The sequence below is a fragment of the Rhea pennata genome, chromosome 2 (assembly GCF_028389875.1).
Source record: "Rhea pennata isolate bPtePen1 chromosome 2, bPtePen1.pri, whole genome shotgun sequence".
Classification (NCBI taxonomy): Eukaryota; Metazoa; Chordata; class Aves; order Rheiformes; family Rheidae; genus Rhea; species Rhea pennata.
Window position 1 is genome coordinate 145,339,400 of NC_084664.1, and position 17,183 is coordinate 145,356,582.

Genomic DNA, 17,183 nt, shown 5'->3' on the forward strand with positions numbered 1-17,183 from the left:
GCTAGTGTGCGGGGACCGGGGGCTCCGGCGCCGCATGCGTGCGCGGCGTGAACGCAGGGCGGTTCCGTGGGGCTGGCAGGCGGGGGGAAGGAGCTGCTGGTCCCCGCGGGGGGGTTCTCCCTCCGGATAGGCCCTGGGCGACAGGGAGAGCCTCTGCTCACCGTTGCAGAGCAGCTGAAATTACAAAGAGAAGTGTAGGCAGAGGTGCATTTTGGTTAGAAAATCCAGTGAGACTGGGCTGAACGTCGTAACAGACTTCTTACGTGAACCAGGAATTGTGTGTACTTGCTAATGTCAGTGCCCCTGGAGTACTCTGGCAGTACTCTAGATGTTTCTTCATGAATTACTCTTCAGAGCACCTGATCATCACTAGATGGACTTACAGTGCAACACAGAGTATTTGATGGAGAAAATGCAAACCCATCCCTGTTTGTGGGAGCAAATTTATCTAACTCTCCATCTGGAAGTAGAAAGGGAATAATAAACTGTGTGGCTAGGCTGCACAGCTCCACCTAGCACAGCTGTTGCTGGGATGAAAGTGCAAACATGGTAGCATGTCATGGGACAGTGGCTTTGCCCACTTTCTTTGGTTGAGCTATTAGCTATTCCATGGGGTTGTTTTCTTGATCAGTAACAAAAGTAGAATGGTAACATCTGGCAAGAAAATGAATAGATCCTTGGGTCTTTTACTAAAACGCCGATATAGAGTAATTTTGGGCAAGCACCAAGAGAAAAAAATCTCACCAAAGCACCTTGCCGAGGCACTAGACTATGATGTTCCTCAAGCTGCAGTTCCATTCTCTGAAAAAAACAAACCAGCTTGTGAATACAGAATCACAGAATGGTTGAGGTTGGAAGGGACCTCTGGACATCACCTAGTCCAACCTCTCTGCTCAAGAAGGATCACCAAGGGCATGTTGGACAGGATCACATCTGGGCAGTGGTTGAGTATTTCTGGAGAAGGAGACTCCATAACCTCTCTGGGCAACATCTTCCAGGGCTCTGTCACCCTCACAGTAGTTTTTACTCATATTCAGGTGGAACTTCCTGTGTTTAACTTTGTGCCTGTTGCCTCTTGTCCTGTAGCTGGGCACCACTGAGAAGAGTATGGCCCCATCCCTTTGACACCCTCCATTAAGGTATTTGTAGACATTGATCAGATCCCCCCTCAGTCTTGTCTTCCCCAGGCTGAACAGGCCCAGCTGTTGCAGCTGTTCCTCATAGGGCAGATGCTCCAGCCCTCTGATCGTTTTTGTAGCCCTACGCTGGACTCTCTCCAGTAGCTCCGTGTTTCTTTGTACTGGCGAGCCCAGAACTGGAGACAGCACTCCAAGTGAGGCCTCACCACGGCTGAGCAGAGGGGCAGGATCACCTCCTTTGACCTGCTGGCATCACTCTTCCTAACACACCCCAGGATACCCTTGGCCTTCCTGGCCACAAGGGCACATTGCTGCCTCATGGTTAACTTCTTGTCCCCCAGGACTCCCAGGTCCTTCTCTGCAGAGCTGCTCTCCAGCAGGTCAGCCCCCAGCCTGTACTGGTGCATGGAGTTATTCCTCCCTAGGTGCAGGACTCTCCACTTGCCCTTGTTGAACCTCATGAGGTTCCTCTCTGCCGAACTCTCCAGCCTGTCCAAGTCTCCACTGGGCACCACTGAGAAGAGTCTGGCCCCATCCTCTTGACATCCTCCCTTAAGATACTGTAGATATTGTTAAGATCCTCTCTCAGTCTTCTCTGGCTAAACAGGCCCAGCTCTTGCAGCCTTTCCTCACAGGGCAGATGCTCCAGTCCCCTAATCATCTTTTTAGTGCTACACTGGACTCTCTCCAGTAGTTCCATGTCTGTCTTGTACTGGAGAGACCAGTGTGGCCGATGGTAAACTGGCTTCTGTCTATTGAGACTTGTGGAAATCCTTAAAGAGCTGTCAATCAAAGCAAGACAAAGAAAATTGCTTTATAATCACATACTCTCCACAAAAGGTGAGCTAGAGAAGGGGAAAAAAGAAGGGATATACATACAATTTTTTGTTTTTTTCATGCTGACATATTCTGAAGAAAATTAACTTTTTTCTCTAATAACTCACTTCAGAACTCTCGTGTTCCTCTGTTGTATCTTTACTGAATGACAACAGCAGCAGTCTTCTTCAATTAATACTCAAAAATATTCATTGAAACTTTGCATTAGGTTCTGATTTTTGCTTCATTGTCTCCCTGCAAAGTATTTAAGTTGATGTAGAGGTAAGTCAACATCATATTTAGAACACTATGTAGTTAATTGAAGAGGAAACAATTAAAAATCCTGCACTGTTTAGATAGATGGGCTTCTTTTTTATCCATCTAATCAGTGAGTGGATCACAGAAATGATCCAACAAGTATGCAGAAAATTCTTACAAGAAAGTTTACATGGAGACACAGGATTCCTTATCAAAGTACAGTCAAATGCAGTTAATTACAATTGGGAGATAATACAAATCCATTTTAGACAGCTAAAATATTCATTTCTTTTTACTTTCTTTTAAGTAAGCAATGTATAGTGAGTGATGCAATGGTTTACAGAAATTGGAGGTATTAGGTTAAATTCTGTCCTGGAGCTGTGGTTTCTGTCACTGACTGTGCTCCGTAGTTCTAACGTGATGATGCACACTGACTTTCGCGGAATTCTATTGTTCAAGAAGCAATTCAGCACTTGTTCTACTTCATAATCAGACATGTTCCATATTCATGGTCAGAGAAATTGAGTTAAGATGAGGAATTAAGATTTTTCAATATACATATCAAATTGGATTTCTGGCCTTGAGATAAAGGCCAGAATCAACTTTAATCAACTTTTCAGTTGATTTGTAAATAAGGATAGCATTTAGTTGCCTAAAACAGTTGAAGAATATTTTAGATGCCTAACTAAGCCTCTAGTTGACACTCCAGAAGGGCATGAATATCCTGTAAAGTATGTATAATACTTGTCAAGATGCAAAGATGTCTTGAGATCCAAGAACACCTAAAATGGCTTTCAGTGCCTGTGTTTGTGCACCTGAATTACCCCTCATTTTTGTCTTTTTTTTTACTTCCCTGGGTGGTGCTAAACCTAAATTCCTAACACCTTTTCCTAGGTGCCCAATCTGATTTAAAGAAATGCTCAATATGCACAGCTACAGCAGGAGTCAGTGGAGTCATAGCTATTCACGAGGAACAAAGGTTCCTTCCTTCTCTGGCCTCTGTGTGTGTGCCCTCTCAGTTACGGTTCATCTGCCTATTTTGGGGTAGTAGTCTGTAAGTTCTACATCAGGCCCGATATTAACTATTATGATTTAGTAGGTCTGACTGTTTCTTGACACTTGCCAAATTTTTCCTTTGGTCAGCTGTAGTTAGTGATGACCGTACTGAGAAGATTTAAAAAAAAAAGACACTACGTATTGTATAAGCAACTGGGAAAAGTCATTGAAAAATTATAAAAAACCCAACAGTCTATACACATGCTTATCTTACCCAAAGTTTTTTTTTTCCTCCCCCATTGGCATGCTACACAAACCTTATTTTTAAGACCCATTTACTTTGTTCTTGAGTGACAATCCAGCTCTTCAGGACCAGTCTGCAGCACTGTGTCTTCAAGGTGGGCTTGCTAAGAGTTCTTTTGTCTCACTGGATTACTTTGACCAGTGATCCTCACTGGATTACTAGCTTTGACCTTCTGGACAAAACTGGTTCCACAGCTTGACTGGCAAAAAGTAAAAACTTTGCAGCTAGCAGTTTAGGCATAGTCCCTTAATAACTCTTAAGGTATGTGCTAAGCCATAGCTTCCTTTTTGGTCAGTTTCCCTCTTTCTGCCTATTTTTCTCTACATCTTCTGAAAATAGTGTTTTTCTTGGGGTAAACATCCACATCTGGTTGAAGAGAAGCAACTTTTCCATATTTTCAATATAAAATTTACTGGAGAATGTTGAATACTTAGAAAAATCAGTTGGCTGCACCTAAAAAGGCACCCACCAACCTACTGGGCATTTTCAAGCTTAATCTTTCTGGTTTCAAAATGTTTTGAAATCATTTGTTGAAAATTACCAGAGAAATGAAGAGCATTTACTATGTATTATTGTTATCCCAGTTTCTTTAAAAAAAAATCCCCAGACCTTAAAGATTTGCAAAGTACATATTAAACCAGCATTTATATGAGTTGTCAACGTTTCTGGAAGTATCTGGTTAATCATCTTCACACAGAAGGCATCAAAACCCAAAGTATTCTCTCCTTTCTGAATGATTAAGCCAGGCTTCCCTTAACATTTCACTAGCAAGGAGGGCCATGACCATCTTCTAACAGCAAAGTGAATGGGAAATACATGTAGTCCAGTCTCTGAAGTCGTATAATCTGCTGTAAACAACTGAAAAATGGGGAAAGGAAAGAGTGACCATGCCAAAGATGTGAAAAGAAAAGAAGAGGAGAAGATGCAACTCAAAAGAAATATAGGTTATTTTGAAGGGGTAAGTTTCATTGTAGGATCTATAGTAGGGGCAGGGATCTTTGTATCTCCCACAGGAGTGTTAAAATACTCCTTGCTTAATGTTGGGGTTGCCCTTATGATCTGGACAGCTTCTGGGCTAGTTTCTCTGATGGGTTCCCTCTGCTACGCCGAGCTGGGAACTGCGCTGCCGTTTTCTGGAGGCGAATACAGCCACATTAAAAGGGGCCTTGGATCCCTGCCAGCCTTCGTGTTCATCTGGACATCCACGTTTACCAAACCGGCGTCGAACGCTGCCCGAGCCTTGCTGTTCGCCGAATATGCCACCCAGCCCTTCTATGGGAGGTGCCCTGCGCCGCAAGTGCTGAAGAAGTGCTTGGCCTTGGCGGCTCTCTGGTCCCTGGGGATTTTGAACGGGCGCAGTGTCAAACTGGCTGCGTGGGTGCAGACGGTTTTCACTGTGCTGAAGATGATGGCGCTGTCTGTCATTGCCATCAGCGGCATAGTTCTCCTCCTGGGCGGCAGAAAGGAGCATCTGGCGAGGTTCGAGGATGCCTTCGGTTCGGAGATTCCCAACGCGTCGCAGATTGCCGAAGCCTTCTTCCAAGGGCTGTACGCCTATGGTGGTTGGTGGTCCCTCAATTACATGGCAGGTATCTCGCTGTTTTTCTTCAGATTCTGCTGTGCAGCTGTGCTGACGGTCCTCAGCTAACGTTAGCAGAACTTGTTGCTCAATCAAAACAGTAGCGTCTGTAGCTATATAAATTTTACAAAGCAAGCTTTCCAGAAGTTCTGTTTGGGTTGATAAAAGAGGAATTATGTTTCTCCATGGAACTTGCTTTTTCATGTGCAGTCTCCAGAATCAGACTGGTATTTAATAATAAAAGAAAAAATAATGTTTTTTTTTAATCTCATGTGAAAATAGAATTTTGTATATCTTAAAGAAATTGAATTCTTTCTCTCAATGTCACTGCCTTTCTAGAAGCAGATGCTTGGATTAAAATGTCTCTGCCAAGCCATATGTACAGTAAGAACCAAATTCATAAAGATAATCAAGGGATAAATTTGTATTTATATACCTACACCCTCTCTGAAGTTATTCAGCTGATTTTTATATAGACATTTCATTTTGAGTAGTATTAAAATATAGTAATTTTAAGGGATATATGGGATAGTCTGTCAGTAATCAGTTCCTTAGGAAAATACAGTTTTGCAGAGAGAATAGAGGAAAATGTAAGGAAAGTGATATAAATCCTTTCATGTAATTTATACTCAATTTTAAACATTCAAAACCCTTTTAAATATTCATTTGTTTATCCTGTTTTATACCTGATGATACCAGTGATAATAATAAATAGAACAACCATGAGTACAGAGTTCCATGAAATCTGCAAATAGTTAATGTTTACAATGTTAGTTATGCACTTTACAACCAGTTAAATGAATAGTGTTATAGTATCCCTAGATTTACAGAATTAAGTGGTAAGCCAATGGATATTGCTCTTGTATCTTTAGCCTTATTTATCCTTTCTGGCCTGTATCAGATGTCAAATATTAAATAAACCAAATGCGTGAAATGCAAAACACAAAGTTCAGTGATGAGAAGAGGGTGAAAATTGGGTTAATGTTTAAGGAAATGGCTGTTATTATTAAAATAAAGCTATTCCTGCCTTGAGAATATGCTGAAATTTAAAAAGTAGTATAAATCAGAAAAATACAATTTTGAAATATTAGGATTTTCTAAAAGCAAGCAATTAGTTTTGTAAAGCCCACAAAATGCAAAAATATTCATGAAATACTGTTTTATTTTCTGTTAACAATAGTAATAAATAGAATGCTTTAGACAGCACATCTGTTTAGACGGATGCAACCAATGTAATAGTCCTCTTTTGCAATGAATTTCCTATTTTTTAACAATAACTTTCATTCCTATGAGCTTGAGCTAAAGAATCAGGTGGCAGCTGGGTGGCAGGGCTGTAACTAGCAACAAAACAGAGAAGAATTTAAATCGGCAGTTCTAGTGATTGTCTCTTTCTGGGCTGACAATTACCAAGTGCGTTTCTTACATTTTAAATAAATCCCAAATCCTTTGCTAGACTGTATCTGCTTTTCACTGTTGTGCTCGTGCAGTCACTGTGGCGCTGGGCGCTGCACCCTGTTGGCCAGCGTTAAAACTGATGTTCTGAGTGGGAGACAGGAATGATATTTTGAGGGAGGAAAAACGATCCCTCTCCTACCACCTCGCTTAAGTGGATCCCATTCCTGCTGGACCTTTCAGTTCTCCCTCCCTTTGTGAGTTACCCATTTGTAATGTCTAGGAGTATCTTTTGGAATGCTTAGGAAGACTGGAAAAGGAGTGGGAGAAAAGGGGAAAGGAAGGAGTGAAAGAGGAGAAATGAGAAATGGCCAAGATGAGGATCAAGTATTGGAGCTTTGGAAAATGGTTACCTGTAAAGCCTCTCCAGGATGCTATCTGTGTGCAGCTTCCTTCAGAAATGAGGCCGGATCAGCTCCATCTTCTGCTGAGTTTACAGCACAGTCATTTTTTAGGGATATGTGTTAGTGAAGCACTGTGAGCGTTGTTCATATGTGAAGTTTGGAGCTTTTCCTTATTCTGATAAGGGTTGTTTTAAGCTGAGGTGACAGGCTTAGCCTTAAGTAGTGTTCTCCTGCCAGCTTTGCCCTGGCAAAGAGAATCAGCAGCAGAACCCAGCTGGGAATGGACCCTTTAAAATCACAGCATTACTGCTCTTCTGTCAGTGCTCTCCTGCTGTGTTTTCTGTATTTGCTGAAATAGCAACTGTGTTTTGTAGAGGAATAAGAAACTTTGAGCGTTAAGCTTCAAATCAGGACTCATGAGGTGATGTAAGAACAAATAGACTAATTTTAGAGTCTTGTGTTCAATCTTGTGATGTAAAAGTAAGGTTACTTAAAAATTTCTTATCCAATCTTTTTTTTTTAATGTAAAGTCAGATTTTTTGATTAGTCAAATCAGAAAATTTTGCCTGTATCTTTGCCTTCCCCCAAGATATCTGATAGTTGAAAAATAGGTAAGAAAAAAAATTTTAAACTATTATTTTTTTTTGTTGTTGTTCGTGCTTCTTTGATAACAAACTGTTTGAGAATCAGTGTAGTAGGACCTCATAGGCAATGTAGTTTAGGAGCTGTAATTATGATTTGAGGCATGACTTCAAGCCCTGTGTCAATTCAACATGGAAACACACTTGCAGAAGGTATGTTGCTTGCTTTATTCAATTTCTCTTTAAATTGTATTTTTTAGAAGAGATGAAAAACCCCAGTAGAAATATCCCCTTAACTGTGATGACTGCTGTTCCTGCAGTAATGGTGTTTTATTTACTGGTAAATGTCTCATATCTGACTGTCCTCACGCCTAAGGAAATTGTTTCCTCAGGTATGTATTTTATTTTCATCTCAGCAAAAAGGGGTGGTTCATCAGCATACCCGTGTGATGCCAGCTTGCTGGGTAGTTTGTGCTCGCCTATCATCACTGTCAGGAAGTTGGGGGTTCCCTCTCAGGTTTAGCAGAGAACCTGTGTTTAGTTTTACCATATGGCACAGGTTGAATGGAATACACAGATAGTGTTATGTATTGAAAATATCGGCTTATATCTATACTGTCTAAAGAGGAATCAGAAATGAATTAAACCCTGCTAGGGCTGCGTTTAGTATAGATTAGACCTTTGTTTTGCTGTAGTTTTATTCCTCTGTCCTCCTTCCTTCCCAACTTCATGGTGTCTTAGGCTAAAGTCATTATTATTTAGGAGATGGACAAGTCTGCCATGATAAACTATACAGAAAAGGATGTAGACTCCCAAATTGTAACCCTTTTGGGGTGGGGTTTTTCATGAGAAATATTCTCATTCCTTAGAAAAGCCTAGACAAAAAGTTCCATTTATATGAAGCCTGTCTCAGATGCTATACCTGTAAGCTGTCCGTAAAAAGTTCAAAGGAGAATTGTAGTTCTCTTGATTGTCCAACAGTACCTTTTAAATGCTACCCTCGTGTGACTGAGCTGGCCGACCTTTCCTCCAGGAGTGACAAAAGATATATCTCATTTAAATGGATCAGTTATTTTTCTTTTTGGCTGTAAATGGGAGTTTTGTAGCTGTCACTCAGTAACTTCATTTTTTCCACTCAGCCCCTTAGCAGGAGATATGCTAGGAGAGACGCACACGTTTGCAGATTTATTCCGAAGTGAAAGAAACAGTGAATACCAGAATATCAGTGAATACCAGCTGCCCAGCTGGCATAAACGGTTCCAAACATACCAGGGGAGCTATAATTATTTATTCAGTTGAGGAGAAAGCTTTAAGTTATAAACCCAGATTCAAACATTGCTGTATAATTCTGCAGTTCTTGTACATTCACTATGTTTTTTTTCCTCATTTAATCAACTTCCTGTGCTGCACAGATCACTGAAAGACCTATGTTCCTCATGATATTTGTTTACAGGCCCACTGAATAGTAATCCTCACTACAATATGGACCAGTTTCCAAGAAAGCCTGAGAATCTTCTGTTTAAAAATAATCTTTCATATCTTCTAGTTCCACCCAAAACCAAAACCCATTAATAACATATTCACTGACTGTGCATGTACATGCAGTCATTTTGGCAGTTTGTTCATGGTAGCAGATCGTGTCACTGCTGTGGTCCTGCAGGGAACTGATTTATTCATTTTCTTTCCCCAGATGGCCTTGCCCATGCGTGTGCATTCGTGACTGATAACGGTGCGGTGCAGCCGTGCAGTTCGCTCCCGCTGGGCGCTTCCATTGCCTCGGCACTGGCCACAGCACCTTTTCCCTGCTCTCTCTGACAGGCAGCAGTAATTCCTGCTGTGATTCCCTAGGAAGTTTTTAACTCCTGAATTAAATACTCTTAAGATTAGATTTTTGCTTGTTGTAACAAAAAACAGGCTTTGCTAGTAAATGATAAAGACAAGGTGTTTGTTGAGTTTCTTTTCTGTTCAGTCTGTTGCTAATTCGGAGCATGGTGCCTACGCTGTTGCTAATGCTTTGCTTCCTTGCAGTTGCTGTGGCAGTCACTTGGGCTGATCGAGTGATCCCCTCTGTTGCCTGGATCATTCCTGTCTCTGTTGCTGTCTCAATATTTGGTGCCCTCAACAGTAGCATGTTCGCGTTAGGTCGATTAAGCTACGCTGGCAGTCAGTCAGGACATTTACCTATTTTAATATCTATGCTTAATGTCCACTCCTGTACTCCAGCACCAGCCATGATTTTTTCAACCATCATTGCATCCATTTTTGTTATCCCCTCTGATCTTATTATGTTAACAAATTACTTTGGATTTTCTGCCTGGCTTATGATTGGATTGACTTGTGTAAGCCTGATTGTGCTTCGGTACCGGGAACCTAATCTACACCGACCATACAAGGTAAATGGAAATAAGTTATTACATGTTTTTACACATTTTTTTAGTAATGAATAGCACCCAAAAGTTGCAGAACAAGTGCAGTGATAGCAGCAATCATAAATTGCTAATCGCTAAAGACATTAAAATAATAATCACATTGTTTAGAGCCTTATTCATAGTCTGGAATACCTTTGTTTGTTCACTGTGCAAAGAGGGGACAAAAAACAGATATTCCCTGCCCCAGAGAGCTGAAAACTGAAATCAAGAGGTGGATTTAGACAGAAAGGGAAAAATAGGCAAACACAGTAAAATGGGAAATTGTAATAGTGTGACAGGCTGGGAGTTCATGGTAGAGTCTACTTTTATTTTTCCTGACATAACCACAGGCATTAACACAGATAAAATTTCATCTAAATTCAACTGTCAGAAAGCTGGGTTGAAAGGGTATGCTAACTGTCTAGACTTCTTCTAGGCACACCAGCTTGAGTTTCTTATAGATGCTCATGTTAACATATGTGGATGAATGACTTTCCGTGCATGCCTGCCTCTTCCCCATGACAGTAGAAGGAGCCTATACAAGCATTTTAGAAAAGATACATATCAGACAGTTTTAGATTGGATAAATCTCATGCAACAACATGAGAAATGGTATTTATAGTGCAGCAAAGACTGCATTATTACTCTTACAAATGATGCATAAAATTGCAGTTGGTCAGTTTACTTCCTCAAACATTTTTTTTCTTCTTTTGCAGGTGTTTCTACCAGTTCCATTTGTGATGGTGGCAATGTCTTTCTTCTTAGTTTTAGCTCCTATCGTGTGGTCTCCAGAGCTGCAATATGTTTATGCTTTCTTGTTTATGCTGGGGAGTCTCGTTGTTTATTTGCCTTTTATACATCTTAAATTGCATTTTGCGTTTGTTGATAAAATTACTTGCTACTTACAGTTACTGTTGGAAGTTTCTCCTGCTGATGGATCTGCAGACAGCAAATACGGATAATGGCAAACATTTAATTGCTATACAACCAACAGCCAATAGAGGATTTTCTTTAACTAAGGTTGCTGAAGCCACAAATTACATGTTAGATGTCAGGTGTATATGTGCCTGTGTGTGTGTGTATGTGTGTGTGTGCATAAATATATACATATATATATATATATATATATATATATGCAAACATCTAACTTCATGAGTTTATCTGTGTGTATATATATGCGTGTGTATGTGTGTATATATATGCATGTATATATATATACACTTTGGTACTTAAGTGCATATAAATTAAACACTTAAGTATTTAAGTGCATGTATATGTGTATATATACACACATACTTAAGTTTAATAAATGCAAATAATCTTTCTCAAACTGATGAAGTCTGTAAAATGTTCCTTCTTGCTCTTGAAACCAGGATTAAAGTTGGGTATCTATGTATGATTATCTAATAGAATTAAGACTAAATTGCAGTCCAAGTATTTGTCAATATTATAAGAAATAAGTAAATACATACTTATCAGCATCATTATACTATCAAATATACTTTTGGTCTGCAAAGTAAGCTCTTCCAATTATTTTTAGTTCTTAGTAGTTTCTTTATTAGACCTTCTTGGTTCAAAGGCTTTATAGTTCTGTTCTTCTGTTCTTATTTTTTTTTTCCTGAATTTGTTTTGAACAGAAAGCTTTGAAGAGCATTGTAATCTTGACTGAGACCTTTTTTAAACACAAGGAAAGAATATGAGGTGTACCTTAGCTATTTTAGAATAACACATGCAAATAGAGAGTGAAATCTTACTAAATATCAAATAAGGTGGTAAGAATTATTTCTCCCTTTGTCACACTGATGAAACTCAGATCTTTAAAGATCTTCACTAAATTGTTTAAATTTAAGTAAGCGTTTCTATTACAATATTCCTTACTTTATGCTTTACTGAGAAATATGAGCTTTTTTAGATCCTTTCCCTCCATTTTTATTTTGTTAATGAAAACAAAATAAATAAATTCTTGCCTATTTAATTTCGATAATTGGGCCCTGTTCAGCCCACTGAGTGTTTAAATTTAAAATCAAAGGACCAATACACACAAAAAATCACACTCTTAGGTGATTGATCTATTAATATATATTGTTATTGTTTTTATAATTACAGTAGAATTATGTGTGGAGATTGGTTTTTCAGATTTATCTGTACAGTGCTCTCCAGTACAACCACTAGATGGCTCTAGGCTGACATCACTCTGACAACACGATATGTTGCGTGGCTGAATGTTTTGTTGGTGAGAGAAATAGTTTTACAGAGCACCCCATTATAACGCTTACAGCCGAACAGATCATTCTATGCTAGAAAATTCAATTCCTTGATCAATCAATAAGTTAGATGTCAGGGTGATAGGTAGCTGGCTTTATATACAGCAATTCAAAATACAAGGTATCCATCAATAACAATGGAAAATATTTTAACTTTTAGGAGGATTTAATTTTCCAGTAGAATGGGTCTCAAAATGAAAACAAGTACAAGAGGTAAGTGGTTCTCCTTACAGCTTCAGATGTACATAGAGTGACAATCTGAGGTTGAAATAAGATCTTTCTAATGCTGTGGGAGCAAAAGTCTGTGCAAGTAAGGAGTGGAGTGAATAGAGCTGAGGTCCTGGAGACTGGACCCTACCATAAGCAAGATAGGAATCATTGTTTAAATTCACTCAGTTTAACTCTCAGAAAAGCTTTTGTCTTGCTATTTTAATTTTAAAAATCATAAGACTAGACAAATTTTATCGGTGTAGTATTTTAAGAGCTGAAGTCTACTGAGCACTAAAAGGAAGGAAGGATTTTACTGTGATTAAAGCACCAACTAGGGATTTAAAAATGCAAGTGTGGTGCCTGGCAGTATCACAGATATTCAGCTGACCTTGATCAAGTCACCTATTTAAAACTCATGTTTCAATATCTAAATAAAAATGGAAGTCATAAGAAAAAAAGGAAATGATTCAGTAATATTATAATGAAGACTACATGGTTTGAAAAAACAGAGGTCAAAGGGATGTTGCTTCATTGTGCGTCTAATTTCTATATAACTTCCTGTCAGTGGATCTACTATTCTGCTTGTATTTGTTTATACACTTGAATGTTGTAATGAATTGGTGTACTTAGCAAATAGATATGTGAGTGTATATTTGGATAATTAGAGCATGTGTCTGTTAATGGTACAAATCTTGAATTTAGAGTTTTAGTAGTCTCAGCAAATTAGGAAACTTAATACTACCAAAGAAATTTAGTATGAAATAGTTTGTGTCTATATACCTTTTTGTAATATTAAATAGGGGGTTATTTATAAACAAAAGTTTTGGAAAATGGCACATGTACAGGCATGCCTCCCCTAATACAAAGTTTATTACCAAATGATCACCAAAGAGAAGAACCTAACAGTTAGAAAAGATCAGAATTAAAACTGCCTGTGCAAACCTAATCAATGCCTATCCGTTCCACACCTCTGGATAGGAATCGATGCCTCTCGATATTGATCCTTCTCAATACAAATCGATATTGATCCCTATTGACTGGTGTTGATACCTCTCGATCTAAAAGGGCATCTACAGCTCACCATTGAGAACCGTCAGTCGTGACTGGCATCTAGAGCACCTAAGCAAGTGCCGCTTGCTCCAATTTTGCTCTCGGCAGGCACCAACAACTATCCAAGCTGACCGTTCACAGTGTGCAGAGGCCTCACTGAGTATCAGTTACCAGCCGTATTACTAGGGAATGATACGTAGCCCGATCAGTAGCCTTCAGTACCTCTTGATCTCCGCAGGCACCTCAGTTTTCTGTCCATTTCAGTTGTCTTAGCTAGCTTCTTCCTCCGCGTGTAGCCACACCCCCTGAAAAATATTTGGAAATAAAATCTAGTAATAATAGTGGAGTACTCACCAATAGTACCTATATACTAGTATTGGGTTATATAAAGAGAAATAGCAGAAAATAGTTGCACCAAAACATTTATCTTCAAGCTGTTCATGAGGCCATGCCTGTGGCAGCGTCTTCCTTTTGTGGCTATGTAAACACTCACTAGCCTGCTAGGCTCAAGAGTTTTTATATGTACCTACTAGTAAGAGTTACAACAGTCTCAAATAATCCCTTTCTTGCCATATAACTTGTCCTAACTTCTAGCTGTGTTTTTTTTTTTTTTTTTTTTTTTTTTTTTTTTTTTTTTTTTACTTAGCAGGAATGACTGTTAGTCCCATTTCCCTGAGTCACGTTAAAACAGCATGCAGCTGGCACAGTGAGGCGTCGGGGTGCCGCCTGCCACAGGACAGGAACTTCCCTGCTCCGTGGCCACTTGCTCCCCATCCCTGGTGAGGTGTATTCAGGGGGATGCTCCAGGATCAGGCAAGGCCAGTCTGCACCACTCTCCAGCGCAGCTCTCTTCAGGGTTCCTGGTGTGTTTTAGTGAACCATGTGAGTAAAAGATGTGAGATAGGCTTTAGGTACTCCTTCTGCTGAACTGTTGTGGGCAGAAAGCACAGTAGTCTGCAAATCTCTCAGTGACTTTTTGGCCAGCATGTTGGACAGTCAGCTGTCTCCATGACAATTGCCTCCTACTACTACCTTTTCACCATTTACAGAGTGAGCTTGTTTTTTCCATTGCTGTCATATAAAGTCTGCCTCCTAAATTGCCACTCCAGTATCGTGGGAGTGAAGACCCTTGTCTGACTTTTCTAATGCTGGTTTTCCTGTGGGCCCAGAGTTCTGAGACCCTCAACTACCAGTATCTCATAGAAATCTGTCACTTCCGAATCTCACTGTTCATTTGTTCCAGCCACTCTTCCAGCAGAACTTTAAAGTATTTCCTATGTCTATCTAAAAGAATAAAATAAAAAAACAATAAAGAAAGGGAAAGGAACAACCAAGACTTGCATTCTAACTGGAAGATGAGTTAAGGGTCCTCTTGTGACTTAGTTAAATTCCCTGAGGTCTTTAAGCTATCTAGTATATCAGCAGATGTCTACTCACTTGGCGTGAAAGTTTGTCAACAAAATGCACAGGAAATATACCTTCTATTTTTCAAAATGTTTCCTTCTGTGCTGAGAAGAATGGTTAGCACTATCCTTTCATTTTACATCTTAGTGCTATTCATCAGGCAATACTTTCTTTTTTCTAGAAAGATCACATCCCACAAACACAGACATGGCTGTGAGGTTTTCCAGATTTGACTAGTATCCTGTCACCCAGGACATATCTGAGATTGTCCCTGAAGCAGACAGAACATTTGGAACTTCTGTTCTATCCTGACCTCTAATAATTCCTGACTTTGTTCCTCAATCTTAGTATTTAAGTACTCCCTCCTTTTCTTGATTGCTATGAGGGCATCTCACTGGCTTAGAGGCAGAGACTGTTTGTCTTCCTCTTCTCTCATAGTTACCGGCCTTCTACTCGCAAGGTTTGCTCTTCCCTCTCACTGTAGCTCTTCTCCACTCTCACCTTAGGACTAGAAGAAAGCAAATGTCACTCCAGTCTTCAAGGGAAAAGAGGATGATCCAGGAAACTACAGGTCAATCAGCTTCACCTTAATCCCTTGAAAGGTCATCAAGTCCTGGAAACCTCTTCCAAATAAAGGCCAAGAAGTTGGTTGGGAGAAATCAGCATGGATTATTAAGCAAAAATCATACTTGGCCAACATGGTAGCCTTCTACAATGAGATGACTGGTTTGGTGGATGAAGGGAGAATAGTGGATATTGTTTATCTTGAGTTCAGTAAGGTTTTTGGCACTGTCTTCTATAATATCCTTGTGCACAAACCAATGAAGTACAAGCTAGATAAATGAACAGTGAGATGGACTGAAATCTGCCTGAACTGCTGGGTTCAGAGAGTTGTGATTAGCAGCACAAGGTCCAGCTGGAAGCCGATCACTAGTGGTGTCCCCCAGAGGTCAATATGGGAGCCAATACTGTTTAGCATCTTTATTAATGTCACGGATGACAGGACTGAGTGCACTCTCAGCAAGTTTGCAGATGATACAAAATTGGGAGGACTAGTTGATACCCCAGAGGGCGATTCTGCTATTCAGGACATTGACAGGCTGGAGAAACCAGCAAAGAGGAATCTCATGAAGTTCAACAATAGGAAATGCAGAGTCCTGCACCTGGGGAGGAATAACCACAAACACCAGTACAGGCTGGGGGCCAAGCTGCTAGAAAGCAGCTTTGCAGAGAAGGCCCTGAGGATCCTGGTGGGCATCAAGTTAACCATGAGTCGGCAATGTGCCCTTGCAGCAAAGGAGGCCGATAGCGTTCTGGGCTATGTTATGCAGAGTGTTGCCAGCAGGTTGAGGGAGGTGATCCTTCCCCTCAGCACTGATGAGACCCATCTGGAGTGCTGTGTCCAATGCTGGGCTCCCCAGTACAGGACAGACCTGGACATGTTGGAGCAAGTCCAGTGAAAGGCCACAAAGATGATTTAAGGATTGAAACATCTGTCCTCTGAAGAGAGGCTGAGAGAGTTGGGACTGTTCAGCCTGGAGAAGAGAAGGCTCAGGGGATCTTACCAATGTCTATCAATACCTGGAGGGTGGGAGGGATAAAGAAGACAGAGCCAGATCCTTTTCAGTGGTGCCTAGTGACAGGACGAGAGGCAGTGGACACAAACTGAAATACAGGAAGTTCCATCTGAACATCAGCTTTTTATTGTAAAGGGGATTGGCACAGGTTGCCCAGAGAGGTTGTGGATTTTTGATCCTTGGAGATATTAAAAGTCTGACTGGACATGATCCTGGGCAACCTGTTCTAGGTGACCCTGCTTGAACAAGGGCATTGGACTAGATGGTCTGCAGAGGTCCCATCCAACCTCAACTATTCTGTAATTCTGTGATTCTACTTCCAAATCTACCTCCCTTGTTTTACAAATGAAATATTTAAATCTTCCATTCAATTTTCCTCTTGAGAATACACTGGAAGGAAAATATTTTCTAACACTCACCAAAATAATATCAAAATGCATGGCCAGCTGAGAGTAACAAGTGAGGAACAAAGAGCTCTAACCATCACTTCCAGCTGCAGTAATAGTCTTTTCTCTTTCAAGTGCCAAGTATTGAATATATTAGAAGCATGATAAGCAACACTTTCTCAGGAACACTTTCTGGTTACTTGTGTTAATGCCACACTTAACTGCTGAACTGTGAAAGCAGTTAAAGTAAGCTATGCTATACTTTGGTTTTAGTTGTTTGCTTTTTCCACAATGTGGAACAGGCAAAACCACTTACCGCAGTACTTCTGAGGCATGATAAAACACTTCTTTTTGTCTTTTGATACCTAGTTTCTTTTCATGGATCTACATGTAATTATGAATTAAAGGAAGGGCA

The 17,183-nt window shown here is 40.1% G+C and overlaps 1 protein-coding gene across 1 annotated transcript; it reads left to right on the forward strand.

Annotated features, from left to right (window-relative positions):
* Positions 1-4,378: 4,378 nt before the first annotated feature.
* On the forward strand, positions 4,379-10,839 carry SLC7A13 (solute carrier family 7 member 13). Its single transcript, XM_062568562.1, has 4 exons — positions 4,379-5,102; positions 7,730-7,861; positions 9,498-9,862; positions 10,594-10,839. Exons 1-4 carry the CDS (start codon positions 4,379-4,381, stop codon positions 10,837-10,839), a joined length of 1,467 nt encoding a protein of 488 aa, XP_062424546.1.
* Positions 10,840-17,183: the final 6,344 nt, after the last annotated feature.